This window comes from Haematobia irritans, chromosome 4 (assembly GCF_050003625.1).
Source record: "Haematobia irritans isolate KBUSLIRL chromosome 4, ASM5000362v1, whole genome shotgun sequence".
Lineage (NCBI taxonomy): Eukaryota > Metazoa > Arthropoda > Insecta > Diptera > Muscidae > Haematobia > Haematobia irritans.
The window spans coordinates 184,823,087-184,840,094 of record NC_134400.1 but is presented as its reverse complement, the minus strand read 5'-3'; the positions used below and the strand labels follow the sequence as shown (position 1 = coordinate 184,840,094).

General features: G+C 34.3%; 1 protein-coding gene across 1 annotated transcript; it reads left to right on the top strand.

Moving 5' to 3' along the window:
• The first annotated feature begins 497 nt into the window (after positions 1-497).
• LOC142236205 (uncharacterized) lies at positions 498-11,459 on the top strand. Its single transcript, XM_075307471.1, has 6 exons — positions 498-593; positions 3,390-3,657; positions 3,822-4,016; positions 4,207-4,357; positions 11,065-11,217; positions 11,292-11,459. The coding sequence occupies exons 1-6, from the start codon at positions 588-590 to the stop codon at positions 11,338-11,340; spliced, it is 822 nt and encodes a 273-aa protein (XP_075163586.1). The 5' UTR covers positions 498-587; the 3' UTR covers positions 11,341-11,459.
• The last annotated feature ends 5,549 nt before the right edge of the window (positions 11,460-17,008 follow it).

The window sequence follows — 17,008 nt, the reverse complement described above, 5'->3', positions numbered from 1 at the left end:
CTTACCCTATACATAACTTTTTGGACTAACTCACAATTAGAAAACGATGTTAAGAAGTTTTATGATACCTTGCCATTGTGGACGACAGTCTTTCGCAGAAGTTTCTACGCAATCCATGGTGGAGGGTACATAAGATTCGGCCTGGCCGAACTTACGGCCGTATATACTTGTTTTGTCTCAAATAGGTTAGAAACAGATTACGAATTAATAAAATGATACAAATTAAAATTTTGTCCAAAAAATGCTAAATCCAGTCTAGAAAATTTGCGAGTTTTTTTTTAGATATTTGAGGTCAAACGTTTAAGACAAGCATAACGAAAAATGTTAATTGTTTCTCAGAAAATGTAACAACAGCTGCATATAAATAAGGCTGCCATAGCTTTTGGTTTTAGTTACAATCGTCTTTCTATTACCACATTATTTTTAAATTATTAAAAAAATCACACGGTTTGACTGACTCAGTACTTTTTGTGGCAAGAATATTGGCGAAAAAATTATCATTCTGTTCACAGTTGGCTTTTATAGTTGTGATGCATGATATCGACATTGTTTGCGGACTCCAATTTTAAATTTCAAAAAACCACACAATGGCGGTAAGTAATGTGCAGTAATAGGCCTGTTTTATTGTACAACTATGAAGCCAAGCCGGGACGGACTAAAAACCAAACACATAACCGATTTATATAGCAAAAGTGCCAAAAATGTAACTGTGTCATCAGCTGTTTGTAGACTTCCGATTTTAAAATATCAAAATACCAAATGGTAGCATTTAGTCTTTGGTTTTTAGTCTAATTATTTCAATTAGCTATTGATTTTAAATTTAATTTTTTTGATATCAAAACAAGTAAGGAAAGTCTAAAGTCGGGTGGGGCCGACTATATTATACCCTGCACCACTTTGTAGATCTAAATTTTCGATACCATATCACATCCGTCAAATGTGTTGGGGGCTATATATAAAGGTTTGTCCCAAATACATACATTTAAATATCACTCGATTTGGACAGAATTTGATAGACTTTTACAAAATCTATAGACTCAAAATTTAAGTCGGTTAATGCCCTGGGGTGGAACACAATTTTAGTAAAGAAATATGGGAAACATTTAAATCTGAAGCAATTTTAAGGAAACTTCGCAAAAGATTATTTATGATTTATCGCTCGATATATATGTATTAGAAGTTTAGGAAAATTAGAGTCATTTTTACAACTTTTCGACTAAGCAGTGGCGATTTAACAAGGAAAATGTTGGTATTTTGACCATTTTTGTCGAAATCAGAAAACATATATATGGAAGCTATATCTAAATCTGAACCGATTTCAACCAAATTTGACACGCATAGCAACAATGCTAATTCTACTCCCTGTGCAAAATTTTAACTAAATCGGAGTTAAAAATTGGCCTCTGTGGTCATATGAGTGTAAATCGGGCGAAAGCTACATATGAGAGATATATCTAAATCTGAACCGATTTCAACCAAATTGGGCACGCATAGCTACAATGCCAATTCTACTCCCTGTGCAAAATTTCAACTAAATCGGAGCAAAAAATTGGCCTCTGTGGTCATATGAGTGTAAATCGGCCGAAAGCTATATATTGGAGCTATATCCAAATCTGAACCGATTTCAACCAAATTTGGCACGCATAGCTACAATGCTAATTCTACTCCGTGTGCAAAATTTCAACCAAATTGGGATAAAACTCTGCCTTCTGGGACCGTATTAGTCCATATCGGGCGAAACATATATACGGTAGCTATATCTAAATCTGAACAGATTTCAATAAAATTTGGCACACTTGACTATAGTAATAATTGTTCTTCTTGTGCAAAATTTTAAGCAAATTAGGGTAAAACTCCGGCTTCTGGGGCCATATAAGTCCATATCGTGCGAAATATATATATGGGAGCTATATCTAAATCTGAACCGATTTCTTCCAAAATCAATAGGGTTCTATTCTGAGCCAAAAAACATACTTGTGCTAAATTTGAAGTCGATTGGACTAAAACTGCGACCTAGACATTGATTACAAAAATGTGTTCACGGACAGACGGACATGGTTACATCGACTCAGGGACCCACCCTGAGCATTATTGCCAAAGACACCATGTGTCTATCTCGTCTCCTTCTGGGTGTTACAAACATATGCACTAACTTATAATACCCTGTTCCACAGTGTGTCGCAGGGTATAAATATGAGAAACATTTAAATCTGAAGCAATTTTAAGGAAACTTCACAAAAGCTTATTTATGATTTATCGCTCGATATATATGTATTAGAAGTTTAGGAAAATTAGAGTCATTTTTACAACTTTTCGACTAAGCAGTGGCGATTTTACAAGGAAATTGTTGGTATTTTGACCATTTTTGTCGAAATCAGAAAAACATATATATGGGAGCTATATCTTGTCTGAACCGATTTCAACCAAATTTGGCACGCATAGCCATAATGCTAATTCTACTCCCTGTGCAAAATTTCAACTAAATCGGAGTTAAAAATTGGCATCTGTGGTCATATGAGTGTAAATCGGGCGAAAGCTATATATGGGAGCTATATCTAAGTCTGAACCGATTTCAACCAAATTTGGTACGCATAGCTACAATGCTAATTCTACTCCTTGTGCAAACTTTCAAGTAAATCGGAGTAAAAGATTGGCCACTGTGGTGATATGAGTGTAAATCGGGCGAAAGCTATATATGGGAGATATATCTAAATCTGAACCGATTTCACCCAAATTTGGCACGCATAGCTACAATGCTAATTCTACTCCCTGTGCAAAATATCAACTAAATCGGAGTTAAAAATTGGCCTCTGTGGTCATAGGAGTGTAAATCGGGCGAAAAGTGGACCGATATGGACCAATTTTTGCATGGTTGTTAGAGACCATATACTAACACCATGTACCAAATTTCAGCCTGATCGGATGAAATTTGCTCTTAGAGCAATCGCAAGCCAAATTTGGGGGTCCGTTTATATGGGGGCTATACGTAAAAGTGGACCGATATGGCCCATTTGCAATACCATCCGACCTACATCAATAACAACTACTTGTGCCAAGTTTCAAGTCGATAGCTTGGTTCGTTCGGAAGTTAGCGTGATTTCAACAGACGGATGGACGGACGGACATGCTCAGATCGACTCAGAATTTCACCACGACCCAGAATATGTATACTTTATGGGGTCTTAGAGCAATATTTCAATGTGTTACAAACGGAATGACAAAGTTAATATACCCCCATCCTATGGTGGAGGGTATAAAAAAATTTATTTTTGCCAAATTTGCCGATTGAAGCCCGTAAATCGTCTCAAGGGTAGGCAATTCGAACTTTAAAAATTGATATTATTTCCAACATTTTTTGATTTTGAACAATAACCTATTTTTTTTTTCAGAAAAATGCTAATTTCACTTCGCCATCAAACGATTTGGACGTGGTCTGGATATATGTGGTAGAGAATGAAGTTAACGCCTATTTTACTATAGTGATATTGGTGCTTCTAATTCCGACAATAGTGGTCTATACAACTTTAAAGGAATTGAAGGAAAATATTCGTTTGCAACTTTTCATTTTTTATCTGGCTTATACTTTTCAGAATAAATTCTTCGCCTTGGTACGATTCTATAGAGTATATACACGTTACTTTAATCCAGCTGCAATTGGTAAAATCTAAATTCATTCATAAGAAAATAACTAAGTTTAAGTGAAATATATTCCGCTATGATTGTTTTGCAATTTGACATGCTCATTTAGAATTTTGTATAGGAGTAAAAGGTGTTTTTATTTTTTAATAAATTAATTTAAAATTTCTTCGTTATTTTCGTAGAAGATTTATCTCAAATGGCTGGCTTATCTGTTATTCTTTGGCTTAATGTTATATCCTGTGAACTTTTGCGCAATACTCTGAGTCAGAGAAAAATTGAGAGAGATATTAAAAAGGATCGCAGACGTTTGAGATTTTATATTATTTATACTGGTGTTATGGTGATTTTGGTCGTACTGTTACAGGCTATATTTAAAGGTGGGTTAATATTATAAATGGGCACCCAAAAAAAATTATGAACCCAGTTTTCAAAACTTAAATATTTTAGTTATAAATTATATTAAGTCAAATTAATTTATATTAAACTTAATGAACTTGTTTTTTCAGTTTTTATTATTAATTGAATTTAATTAAATTATATTTTATTAATTATATATTTTTTTACTAGGGACCAAATGGCATCCTCTATCTAAGGCTGGTGTAATTTTCGCATTCCTTTTGATGAACCTGGTTACATTTCTAGTAATCTCGGTTCACATCTGTAGGACTCGTTTTAAGTTGGCCACTGCATCCAATAGAAAGAATGGCATGAAAGAAGTGTAAGTTAATAATTTTATAATTTTTTTTTGTTATATACCCCACACTAAGGGTGGGGGGGGTATATATTAACTTTGTCATTCCGTTTGTAACACATCGAAATATTGCTCTAAGACCCCATAAAGTATATATATTCTGGGTCGCGGTGAAATTCTGAGTCGATCTAAGCATGTCCGTCCGTATGGGCCATATCGGTTCACTTTTACGTACTCGTATAGCACCTACACCGAAAAAAATCTCTTCGTTAATTTTACGCAGAATTCTTCATTAACTATTCTTCCTGAATTCTTCATTAAAATAACGAAATTTTCATTCATTTTCGTAAATTTTACGAAGAACATTTTACGAATATACAAACTTCTACGAAACATTCTACATTAACTTTTCTTCGTACAAAGTTCGTACTTTTAACGAAACGTTCTTCATATTTCATGAATTTTGTGAAGAAGTTTTTACGAAACATTCTGCGTTAAAATTTCTTCATAAAAAGTACGAAACATTTTCTTTGAAATAACGAAGAAGTTTCATTGAAGTTGTAAAATTTCCGTTCGCGGCATTAAATTGTCTTTTATAACGTGCTTGAGTGTATTCCTTTATTCTATTTTTTATGCAAGTCTATGCTACTTCTCATTTGGGTGATAGCGCGCTATGAATAAAAGTGAAGCAATACAACTAAAAATTATTCAAAAACTTAAGATGTAAAGTAGTGATGTCATTTTTCACACTTGCAACTACAACCAAATGCACTTTCGACTGTAATTTTTTTTCTAAAAGTTCGAACATTTTTCAGAAAAACTACGAAAATTTTTCATAGAAAGTACGAAACATTTTCATAAAAAGAACGAAATTGTTTCATAAAAAGTACGAAGATTTTTCATAAAAAGTACGAAGATTCTTCATAAAAAGTACGAATTTTTTTCTTACAAACTACGAAAATTTTGGAAGAACTTTTCTTCGTAAAAAGTACGAAATATTTCGTACTTTTAATGAAAAGTTTCTTTGGTTGTAAAACAATGACAAATTTCGTAATTTTAACGAAATTTTTCGTTCTTTTTACGAAGAAAATTCTTTCGGTGTATATAAACTGCCCCCCAGATTTGGCTTGCGGAACCTTTAAGAGAAGCATATTTCATCCGATCTGGCTGAAATTTGGTACATGATGTTTGTATGTGGTCTCTAACAACTATGCAAAAATTGGTACACATCTGTTCATAATTATATATAGCCCCCATATAAACCGATCCCCAGATTTAACTTGCGGGGCCTCTAAGAGAAGCAAATTTCATCTGATCCGGTTGAAATTTGGTACGTGGTGTTAGTATATGGTCTCTAACAACCATGCCAGAATTGACCCATATCGGTTCATAATCATATATAGCCCCCATATAAACCGATCCCCATATTTGACCTCCGGAGTCTCTTGAAGGAGCAAAATTCACCCGATCCGATTGAAATTTGGTACATTTCGCTAGTGTATGGCCGATAACAATCATGCCAAAATTGGTCCGTATCGATCTATATTACATACAGCCCCCAAATAAACCGATCTCCAATCACAGAAAAATGACGATTGCCACTCGAGCCAAAAATAATCGACCAAAATTTTATTGCCATAGAAAATGTTGCCAAAATTTTATATTTCTATAGAAAATTTTGTCAACATTTTATGTCTTTACGAAATTTTGTCAATATTTGATGTCCTTGTCAAATTTGTCAAAATTTTATTTCTACAGAAAATTTTGTCAAAATTTTATTTCTATTGAAAATTTTGTCAGAATTTTATTTCTGTAGAAAATTTTGTCAAAACGTTATTTCTATAGAAAATTTATGAAGCATTTCAAAATATAAAGAATTCTACCAATCTACCAAACAGTAAAAAATCTGCCATTATTGGTCTTCATAATTGTATATAGCCCCCATATGAAGCGACCCCCAATTCTGGCTATATAATTACCGCACAAAGGTTCATATCGGTTCGTAATTAATTTGGCCTGGCCGAACTTACGGCCGTATATACTTGTTATACCCACCACCATAGAATGGTGACGGGGGTATATTAAGTTTGCCATTCCGTAACACATCGAAATATCGATTTCCGACTATATAAAGTATATATATAAAGGATATATATATATATATATATATATATATATATATATATATATATATATATATATATATATATATATATATATATATATATATATATATATATATATATATATATATATATATATATATATATATATATATATATATATATATATATATATATATATATATATATATATATATATATATATATATATATATATATATATATATATATATATATATATATATATATAAGAAGCAAAATTCATCCGATTCGGTTGAAATTTGGTACGTGATGTTAGTATATGGTATCCAACAACCATGCAGGGATTGGTTCATATCAGTCCATAATTATATACAGCACCCATATATACCGTTCTCCAGATTTGACCTCCGAAGCCTCTTGGAGGAGCAAAATTCATCCGATCCGGTTCAAATGTGGAACCTAGTGTTAGTATATAGTCTCTAACATCCCTGCAAAAATTGGTCCACTTCGGTTCACAATTATATATAGCCCCATATAAACCGATTCCCAGATTTGATCTCCGGAGCCTCTTGGAGGATCAAAATTTATCCGATCCGGTTCAAACGTGGTGTTAGTATATGGTCCATATGGGTTCGTAATCATGGTTGCCAATCGAGCCAAAAATAATCCAGCAAAATTTTATTTCTATCGAAGCTTTTGTCAAAATTTTATTTCCAGAGTCAGTTGAAATTTGGTACATTGTGCTAGTATATGGCCGTTAACAACCATGCCTAACTAGGTCCACATCGGTCTATAGTTATATATAGCCCTCAGATAAATCCATCCCCAATCACACAAAAATTGGTCCATATCAATAATTGTATATAGCCCCCATATAAGCGACCTCTATATTTCAATTCTGGCTCCCTACGTACCGTGCAAAATTCCATATCGATTCGTAATTATTTGTAGACTTACCTACACATACTTTTTTTGTCTAATGTATACCACGTATGGACTAACTCACAATTTAGAAAACGATTTAAGATACCACAACCCAAGTAATTCGATTGTGGATGACAGTATTTCGTAGTTTCTACGCAATCCATGGTGGAGGGTACATAAGATTCGGCCTGGCCGAACTTACGGCCGTTTATACTTGTTTTTCATTAAATTTAAGACACACAGTTTGAAAATTTGCGTCCCTTCGTTAAAGTTCCATGACTTTAAACTAAGGCAAATTTTCGTAAAAGTAAAGAAATACATTTTTGATTTAAAGAAATCGTCCTTAAATTAACTGAAATATTGAAGCTTTAGATTTAAGATAAAAACGCTTCAAATATAGGCTAAGGCTTATTTTGATGATTTAGCAGCTTTGGTTTAAAGTTATTTTGGAATTAAGAAAATATTTGTTTGCTTGGAAATATCCGTCATATTTTGGATTTTTAAACTGGCATTTGCTTGTACGTGAATAGCTTTATTAATATGCCGGAAAAATAGAATGAAAATTCAATAAATGAGATATGTATGCCAAGTTTAATTTTATAGATCCTAGATTTAAAGCCAGATAGGTCGCGAAAAAAATTCCTTATTTTAAAGAACCCGCATCTTTGGCTCGGAATCAATACCAAAATCCTTAAAAGAAGGTCAAAATCTTTGGATCCAAGTAAACTTTGTTTTGAGTGTAGAGAGCCAGAATTGAAATTGGGGGTCGCTTATATGGGGGCTATATACAATTATGAACTTGATATGGACCAATTTTTGTGTGATTGGAAATCGATTTTTCTGAGGGATACATATATAACTATAGACCTATATGGACATGGTTGTTAACGACCATATGCTAGCACAATGTACCCAATTTCAACTCACTAGGATGAAATTTGCTCCTCCAAGAGGCTCCAAACCCAATCTCGGGATCGGTCTATATGGGGCTATATATGATTATGGACTGATATGGACCACGTTTGGCATGGTTGTTAAATATCATAAAGGGTGATACGTTCAAAATTTGGCCAAGGGAAAACGCGTGTAACTCGGTGAAATCGTTTATTTAAAAAATTAAATTAAATTTCTTTTTCAAGTTCAATTAGTATACAATTCAGGAAAAATATTCAGTTAGGCTTTCGCTTTTCCAAATCTGAATTGCCGGGCCTCACGCTTGACACCTGCCATCAGATTTTGTACAGCCACCTTGTCCACCTTCTACGCCCCAGCAAGCCAGTTTGCCTTGAACTTCTGCTCGTCCTTAGCAGTTTTTTGGTCTTCTTTAGGTTCCGCTTGACAATAGCCCAGTATTTCTCAATTGGGCGGAGCTCTGGCGTGTTGGGAGGGTTCTTTGCGAACTTTGACAGTTTTATGTGCTTGAAAATATCTGCTACTTTTCCCCTTACAAAACTCCTGTCCCGGAAGCTGCTTGTAGTCGGCTTTGACGTAGGTTTCGTCGTCCATTACCACGCAGTCAAACTTCTTCAGTATCGTCGTGTACATCCTACGGGATCGCGCTTTGGCCGTCGCATTTTGTTTATCATCGCGATTTGGAGTCACTACCTTCTTGTAAGTCGATAGTCCGGTTCGTTTTTTGGCTCGATGCACGGTTGTAGACGATACACCCAGCATATTTGCGGCATCTCGGAGAGAGAGGTTAGGGTTTCGCTTGAAACTACCGGCAACTCTCTTTGTCGTCTCAGCGGCTTCCGGTTTTCGATTTCTCCCCGATCCAGACTTCCTGGCTGTCGACAAACGTTCCACAAACACTTTAATTACATTTGTAACGGTTGATTTGGCAACTTTTAGCGATTTTGCCAGCTTTGCGTGCGAGTAGCTCGGATTTTCGCGATGCGCGAGCAAAATTTTGATACGCTGCTCTTCTTGCGTGGACGGCATTTTGACAACTGAAGAGTGAATTCGAAAATCAAAATAAGAGCAACATTCTACACACACACACCTTCAAAATGTGGGGTGTTCAGGTTTTTTAAATGCAAAATTGAAAGAAATACGTCAAGTTTATATTGACCAAATTTTGACCGTATCACCCTTTATACGATCACCATGTACCAAATTTCAAGCAGATCGGATAAATTTTGCATCTCCAAAACGCACCGGGGGTCAAATCTGGTGATCGATTTATATGGGGGCTATATATAATTATGGACCGATGTGGACCAATTTTTGCATGGTTGTTAGAGACCATATACTAACACCATGTACCAAATTTCAGCCGGATCGGATGAAATTTGCTTCTCTTAGAGGCCTCGCAAGCCAAATCGGGGGATCGATTTATATGGGGGCTATATATAATTATGGACCGATGTGGACCAATTTTTGCATGGTTGTTAGAGACCATATACTAACACCATGTACCAAATTTCAGCCGGATCGGATGAAATTTGTTTCTCTTAGAGGCCTTGCAAGCCAAATCGGGGGATCGGTTTATATGGGGCTATATATGATTATGGACTGATATGGACCACTTTTGGCATGGTTGTTAAATATCATATACGATCACCACGTACCAAATTTCAAGCAGATCGGATGAATTTTGCATTTCCAAAAGGCACCGGGGGTCAAATCTGGGGATCGGTTTATATGGGAGCTATATATAATTATGGGCTGATAGGAACCAATTCCTGCATGGTTGTTGGATACCATATACTAACATCACGTACCAAATTTCAAACGAATGGGAAGAATTTTGCTTTTCCAAGGGGCTCTGGAGGTCAAATTTGGGGATCGGTTTATATGGGGCCTATATATAATTATGGACCGATTTCGACCAATTTTTGCATGGGAGTTTGAGGCCATATATTAACACCACGTACCAAATTTCAACTGAATCAGATGAATATTGGTCTTCCAAGAGGCTCCGGAGGTCAAATCTGGTGATCGATTTATATGGGGGCTATATATAATTATGGACCGATGTGGACCAATTTTTGCATGGTTGTTAGAAACCATATACTAACACCATGTTCCAAATTTCAGCCGGATCGGATGAAGTTTGCTTCTCTTAGAGGCCTCGCAAGCCAAATCGGGGGATCGGTTTTTATGGGGGCTATATATAATTATGGACCGATGTGGACCAGTTTTTGCATGGTTGTTAGAGACCATATACTAACACCATGTACCAAATTTCAGCCGGATCGGATGAAATTTGCTTCTCTTAGAGACCTCGCAAGCCAAATTTGGCGGTCCGTTTATATGGGGGCTATACGTAAAAGTGGACCGATATGACCCATTTGCAATACCATCCGACCTACATCAATAACTACTACTTTTGCCAAGTTTCAAGTCGATAGCTTGTTTCGTTCGGAAGTTAGAGTGATTTCAACAGACAGACGGTCGGACGGACATGCTCAGATCGACTTAGAATTTCACCACGACCCAGATTATATATACTTTATGGGGTCTTAGAGCAATATTTCGATGTGTTACAAACGGAATGACAAAGTTAATATACCCCCATCCTATTGTGGAGGGTATAAAAACAAGATTCAATCACGATAATAATTGATCCAATTAATTTTTCAATTGAGATTTCTTTTCCGATTTTTCTTTGGATTTGAGTAAAAATTTAATTCCAAAAATTATCGCATTTTGTTTTCAAATACATGCATGTTTTGTTAATTAGTAAATGTTTTTATATTTCAGAATTTTAATTATAATAAGACTTTTTGCCATGATGGGCATTTCTAGAATTATTGTGTTTGGCATTATTTTTGTGTGGCGAATTAATGGCATTATTATTATGCAAATTATTGAATTATTAATGAAAGCTAATATTCGTAAATTAATTATAGCACGGTAAGTGACTTTGTTAGCTAATTTCAAGTATTATAAAAGTAAAATTAAACAAATGTACATCTAATAAATTTTAGTTTGCAATGCTGTTATCCTGCGATGAATTCTGAAACTACAGATGTTTAATGGAAGCATAATTCAACAGAGGTCGGATTTTCGACAATTTATATTATGACAATAAAAAAATTCAAATTTATAGAAATGATATTTTGTGTGTTTATAATACAATTTTGGATATTACCACAGCACTCATATTTTCAAAAAACAAATTAAGATATTTATTCAAAAAAGTGTTTCAGCAATTTAAGCAATATGTAACAAAAAAATTTAATTGTATAATTAGACGTGTAAGTTATTGTAATTTATATAGTATGTAATTATATATCGATTCAGAAGAAAATCTAAAATTAAGCTACACTTAAAAAAAGTTTACTTGGATCCGAAGATTTTGATTGTCATTTAAGGATTTTGGTATTGATTCCGAGTCAAAGATGCGGCTTCTTTAAAATAAATACATTTTGTAGCAACTTATATGGCTTTAAATCTAGGATCAATGAAATTACAAATAGGATACAGATCGCATGTATCGAATGTTCATTTTGTTTTCGCGGTATATTAAAAAAGCTACTCACGAATGCTAATTTACAAATCCAAATTATAACGTGTACTTCAAAATAAAAAATGTTTTTTAATTCCAAAAAAAAAAAAAGAAAACAGAAGGTAAAAAAAAACTTTAAACCAAAGTTACAAAATCCTCAAAATAAGTCTTTGCCTATATTTAAGTTAATTTAAGGACGATTTATTTATATCAAAAATGTGTTTCTTTACATTAAGGAAAATCATGCGACTTTAACGGAAGGACGTAAATTTCCCAAAATTTGTGTCCTAAATTTAATGAAAACAAGTAAGGAAAGTCTAAAGTCGGGCGGACCGACTATATTATACCCTGCACCACTTTGTAGATCTAAATTTTCGATACCATATCACATCCGTCAAATGTGTTGGGTGATATATATATAAAGGTTTGTACCAAATACATACATTTAAATATCACTCGATTTGGACAGAATTTGATAGACTTTTACAAAATCCACAGACTCAAAATTTAAGTTGGCTAATGCACTATGGTGGAAAACAATTTTAGTAAAAAAATATGGGAAACATTTATATCTGAAGCAATTTTAAGGAATCTTCGCAAAAGTTTATTTATGATTTATCGCTCGATATATATGTATTACAAGTTTAGGAAAATTAGAGTCAGTTTTACAACTTTTCTACTAAGCAGTGGCGATTTTACAAGGAAAATGTTGGTATTTTGACCATTTTTGTCGAAATCAGAAAAACATATATATGCGAACTATATCTAAATCTTCTACTCCATGTGCAAAATTTCAACTAAAGCGGAGCAAAAAATTGGCCTCTGTGGTCATATGAGTGTAAATCGGGCGAAAGCTATATATGGGAGCTATATATAAATCTGAACCGATTTCAATCAAATTTGGCACGCATAGCTACAATGCTAAATCTACTCCCTGTGCAAAATTTCAACCAAACTGGGCCAAAACTCTGGCTTTTAGGACCATATTAGTCCATATCGGGCGAAAGATATATATGGGAGCTATATCTAAATCTGAACCGATTTCAATCAAATTTTGCACACTTGACTATACTACTAATTGTACTCTTAGTGCAAAATTTCAACCAAATTCGGCCAAAAATCTGGCTTCTGGAGCCATATAAGTCCATATCGGGCGAAAGATATATATGGGAGGTATATCTAAATCTGAACCGATTTCAATCAAATTTTGCACACTTGACTATACGACTTAGTGTTATGTTTGTACAAAATTTCAAGCAAATCGGAATAAAACTCTGGCTGCTGGGTCCATATTAGTGCATATCGGGCGAAAGATATATATGGGAGCTATATCTAAATCTGAACCGATTTCAATAAAATTTGGCACACTTGACTATAGTACTAATTGTTCTTCTTGTGCAAAATTTTAAGCAAATTAGGGTAAAACTCTGGCTGCTGGGTCCATATTAGTGCATATCGGGCGAAAGATATATATATGGGAGCTATATCTAAATCTGAACCGATTTCAATAAAATTTTGCACACTTGACTATAGTACTAATTGTTCTTCTTGTGCAAAATTTTAAGCAAATTAGGGTGAAACTCTGGCTTCTGGGGCCATATAAGTCCATATCGGGCGAAATATATATATATGGGAGCTATATCTAAATCTGAACCGATTTCTTCCAAAATCAATAGGGATCTATTCTGAGCCAAAACACATACTTGTGCCAAATTTGAAGTCGATTGGACTAAAACTGCGACCTAGACTTTGATTACAAAAATGTGTTCACGGACAGACGGACATCGACTCAGGAACCCACCCTGAGCATTTTTGCCAAAGACACCATGTGTCTATCTCGTCTCCTTCTGGGTGTTGCAAACATATGCACTAACTTATAATACCCTGTTCCACAGTGTGGAGCAGGGTATAACAAGTAACTAAAATCTAAAGTCGGGCGGGGCCGACTATATTATACCCTTCACCACCATGTAGACCAACATTTGTGTTACCATCTCAACTACTTCAACTTTGCTGGGAGCTATATAAAGGTTTGCATTTCCAGATACAAATACTTATAATGGAGACAATTTTTTGTACTTCTACAAAATCTCCAGTGACGATTTTACAACAAGTGTGGGTTGTGATATATTATTTGGTCAAGTCGGGCGACTTGGAACCTTATTTAAAACTCAACCGTTCTGTGGAAAGTCTGGCATTACAGTGTGTAGGATATGACTAAGATATGGGGAAATTATCACAGAATTTTGTGTACAGTGTGGGAATTTTGGCCATATTTGTATAAACCGGAAAAACGAATATATGGAGGCTTTATCTAATTCTGAACCAAATTAGATCAAACTTGACACACTTAAATATCATATTAAATATATTCTCCGTGGAAACTATGCAGTCAATTGGAGGAAAATCCCATTGAAAATGGGTCTAAAATATGAAATAGTCTACCATATTTTCTCAACTCTGGTGTACATATAACGGGAGCTATATATAATCTGAACCGATTTCGACTAAATTTGACATGTATAGTTAGAATAATAATTCTGTTATCTCTGCAAAATTTCACGTAAATGGGAGTTTAACTTTGGCCCCCGTGGTAATTTGAGTATAAATCGGGCGAAAGATATATATGGTAGCTATATCTAAATCTGAACCGATTTCAACCAAATTTGGCACACTTACCGATACTGTTAAACGTACTCCTTGTGCAAAATTTGAACCAAATCACGGCAAAACTCTGGCTTTTGAGACCATATAAGTTCAAATCGGATGAAAGATATATATGGGAGCTATATCTAAATTTGAACCGATTTCAACCAAATTTGGTACACTTATCGATACTATTAAACGTACTCCTTGTGCAAAATTTGAACTAAATCACGGCAAAACTCTGGCTTTTGAGGCCATATAAGTGCAAATCGGACGAAAGATATATATGGGAGCTATATCTACGTCTGAACCGATTTCAATCAAATTTACCAAGCGTTGGTAGAATGTCAATTCTACTCTTTATGCAAAATTCCACGTAAATCGGTAGTAACCTTTGGCCTCTGTGGTCATATGAGTCTAAATCGGACGAAAGATATATATGGGAGCTATATCTAAATCGGAACCGATTTAGCTGATATTTTGCAAGTTTTTCGAGACACATAAAATATTCGGATGTACTGAATTTGAAGAACATCGGTTGATAAACACGCCAATTATGACCAGATCGGGGATAAATATATATTGCAGCTATATCTAAATCTGAACCGATTTTTTCTAAAATCAATAGCGATTGTCTTTGTCCCAAAAAACGACCCCATGCTAAATTTGAGGACGATCGGACTTAAACTGCGACCTGTACTTTGCGCACAAAAATACATGAACAGACGGACGGACAGACAGACAGCCAGCCAGACAGACGGACATCGCTAAATCGAGTCAGAATTTAATTCTAAGACGATCGGTATACTAAACGATGGGTCTCAGACTTTTCCTTCTTGGCGTTACATACAAATGCACAAACTTATTATACCCTGTACCACAGTAGTGGTGAAGGGTATAACAAGTATATACAGTAGTAATTCCGCCGGGCCGAATCTTAAATACCCACCACCATGAATCAAATATAATAGTTTCCTTTGAAAATTTCAAGGGGGTTTGATGACAGATATTTTCCCAAGCAGATCAGTTCAACCAGTACGCTTCCCACAGATAAATGTAAAGATTTTACCTATGAAGACTAGATTAGATTCCGAATTTATAAGAACCATTTTTTGTTTGAGTTTTAGAGGAATCATAAACATCTCTTGTAAGTGTGCAAGAAAATGATGAAATAACGCCTAACTCGGTGTAATGGGGGCTATACCAAAACATGGAAAGATACACACAGTATTCAGCACATTTAATTGTAGTTCTAGCATCTAGACCCCAAATCGGATAATCACCATTTTCAGCACACCTCTTTATGGTCCTAGAATACCTCTTGATTTCAAATTTCAGGTAAATTGGATTAAAACTACGGATTCTAGAAGCCCAAGGAGTAAAATCGGGAGATCGGTCTATATGGTGGCTATATCAAAACATGGACCGGTACTCACCATTTTCGGCACACCTCCTTAAGGTCCTAGAATACCTCTAGATTTCCAATTTCAGGCAAATCGGATAGAAAATACACATTCTAGACGCCCAAGAAGCAAACTCGGGAAATCAGTCTATATGGGGGCTATACCAAAACATTGACCGATAGACAACATTTCCGGTACACTTTTTGATGGTCCTAAAATACCACTAGATTTCCGATATAGCCCATCTTCAAACTTGACCTGCCTGCAGACGGACATGCTGATCAAGAATATATATATACTTTATATAGTCGGAAATCGATATTTCGATGTGTTACACACGGAATGACAAACTTATTATAACCCCATCACCATTCTATGATGGTTGGTATAACAAATTTTTGAAACAAAAATTCTAAACTTTATTTTAATTAAAATTTCATTATTTTAAAGAAATGTGTCCTTAATATTTTGTAAATTTCGCTCCCTAAAATTTAAGTTGCGTAATCTTTAATATCACGTAAATATTTTTATCAGTGTAATTTTTCCAAAATTTTTCTTTCCGATGGGTTCACAATTTTTTTGAGTATAATGAAGCAATAATGAAGTAAATTAATTAGTATTTACTTCGGAGCACCCTAATAACTAATTTGTGAGTATGTTGTATGCAGGGTTGCCATTTTGTTCCGATCGGACCAAAATTGGCCCAAAAAATTAGTAATTTTTAAATTTGGTCCGATGGTCGGACCAAATTGAATTTGTTTGATTTTGGTCCATTTTCGTCAAATCGGTATATTTTTTTCAAAATTTTCCATAGAAATAAAATTTTTAAAAGATACAAATGTTATAGAAATGTATTTGGCCATTAAGGTTTAGTATTACTGAATAAAAACTTATAAATAAATAAAAATTTTTTGTAGAAATTAAATTTTGACTACAATTTCTATAGAAATCAAATTTTAACAATATTTTCTATAGAAATAAAATTTTGCCAAAATTTTGTATAGAAATAAACTTAAAAAAATGTTTTTAGGAAGAAACTAAAAAACAAAATTATATGGAAATACAATTTTGCGATAACTTTCTATAGAAATAAAATATTGACAAAATTTTCTAATAAACTAAAATTTTAACAAAGTTTTCTACAGAA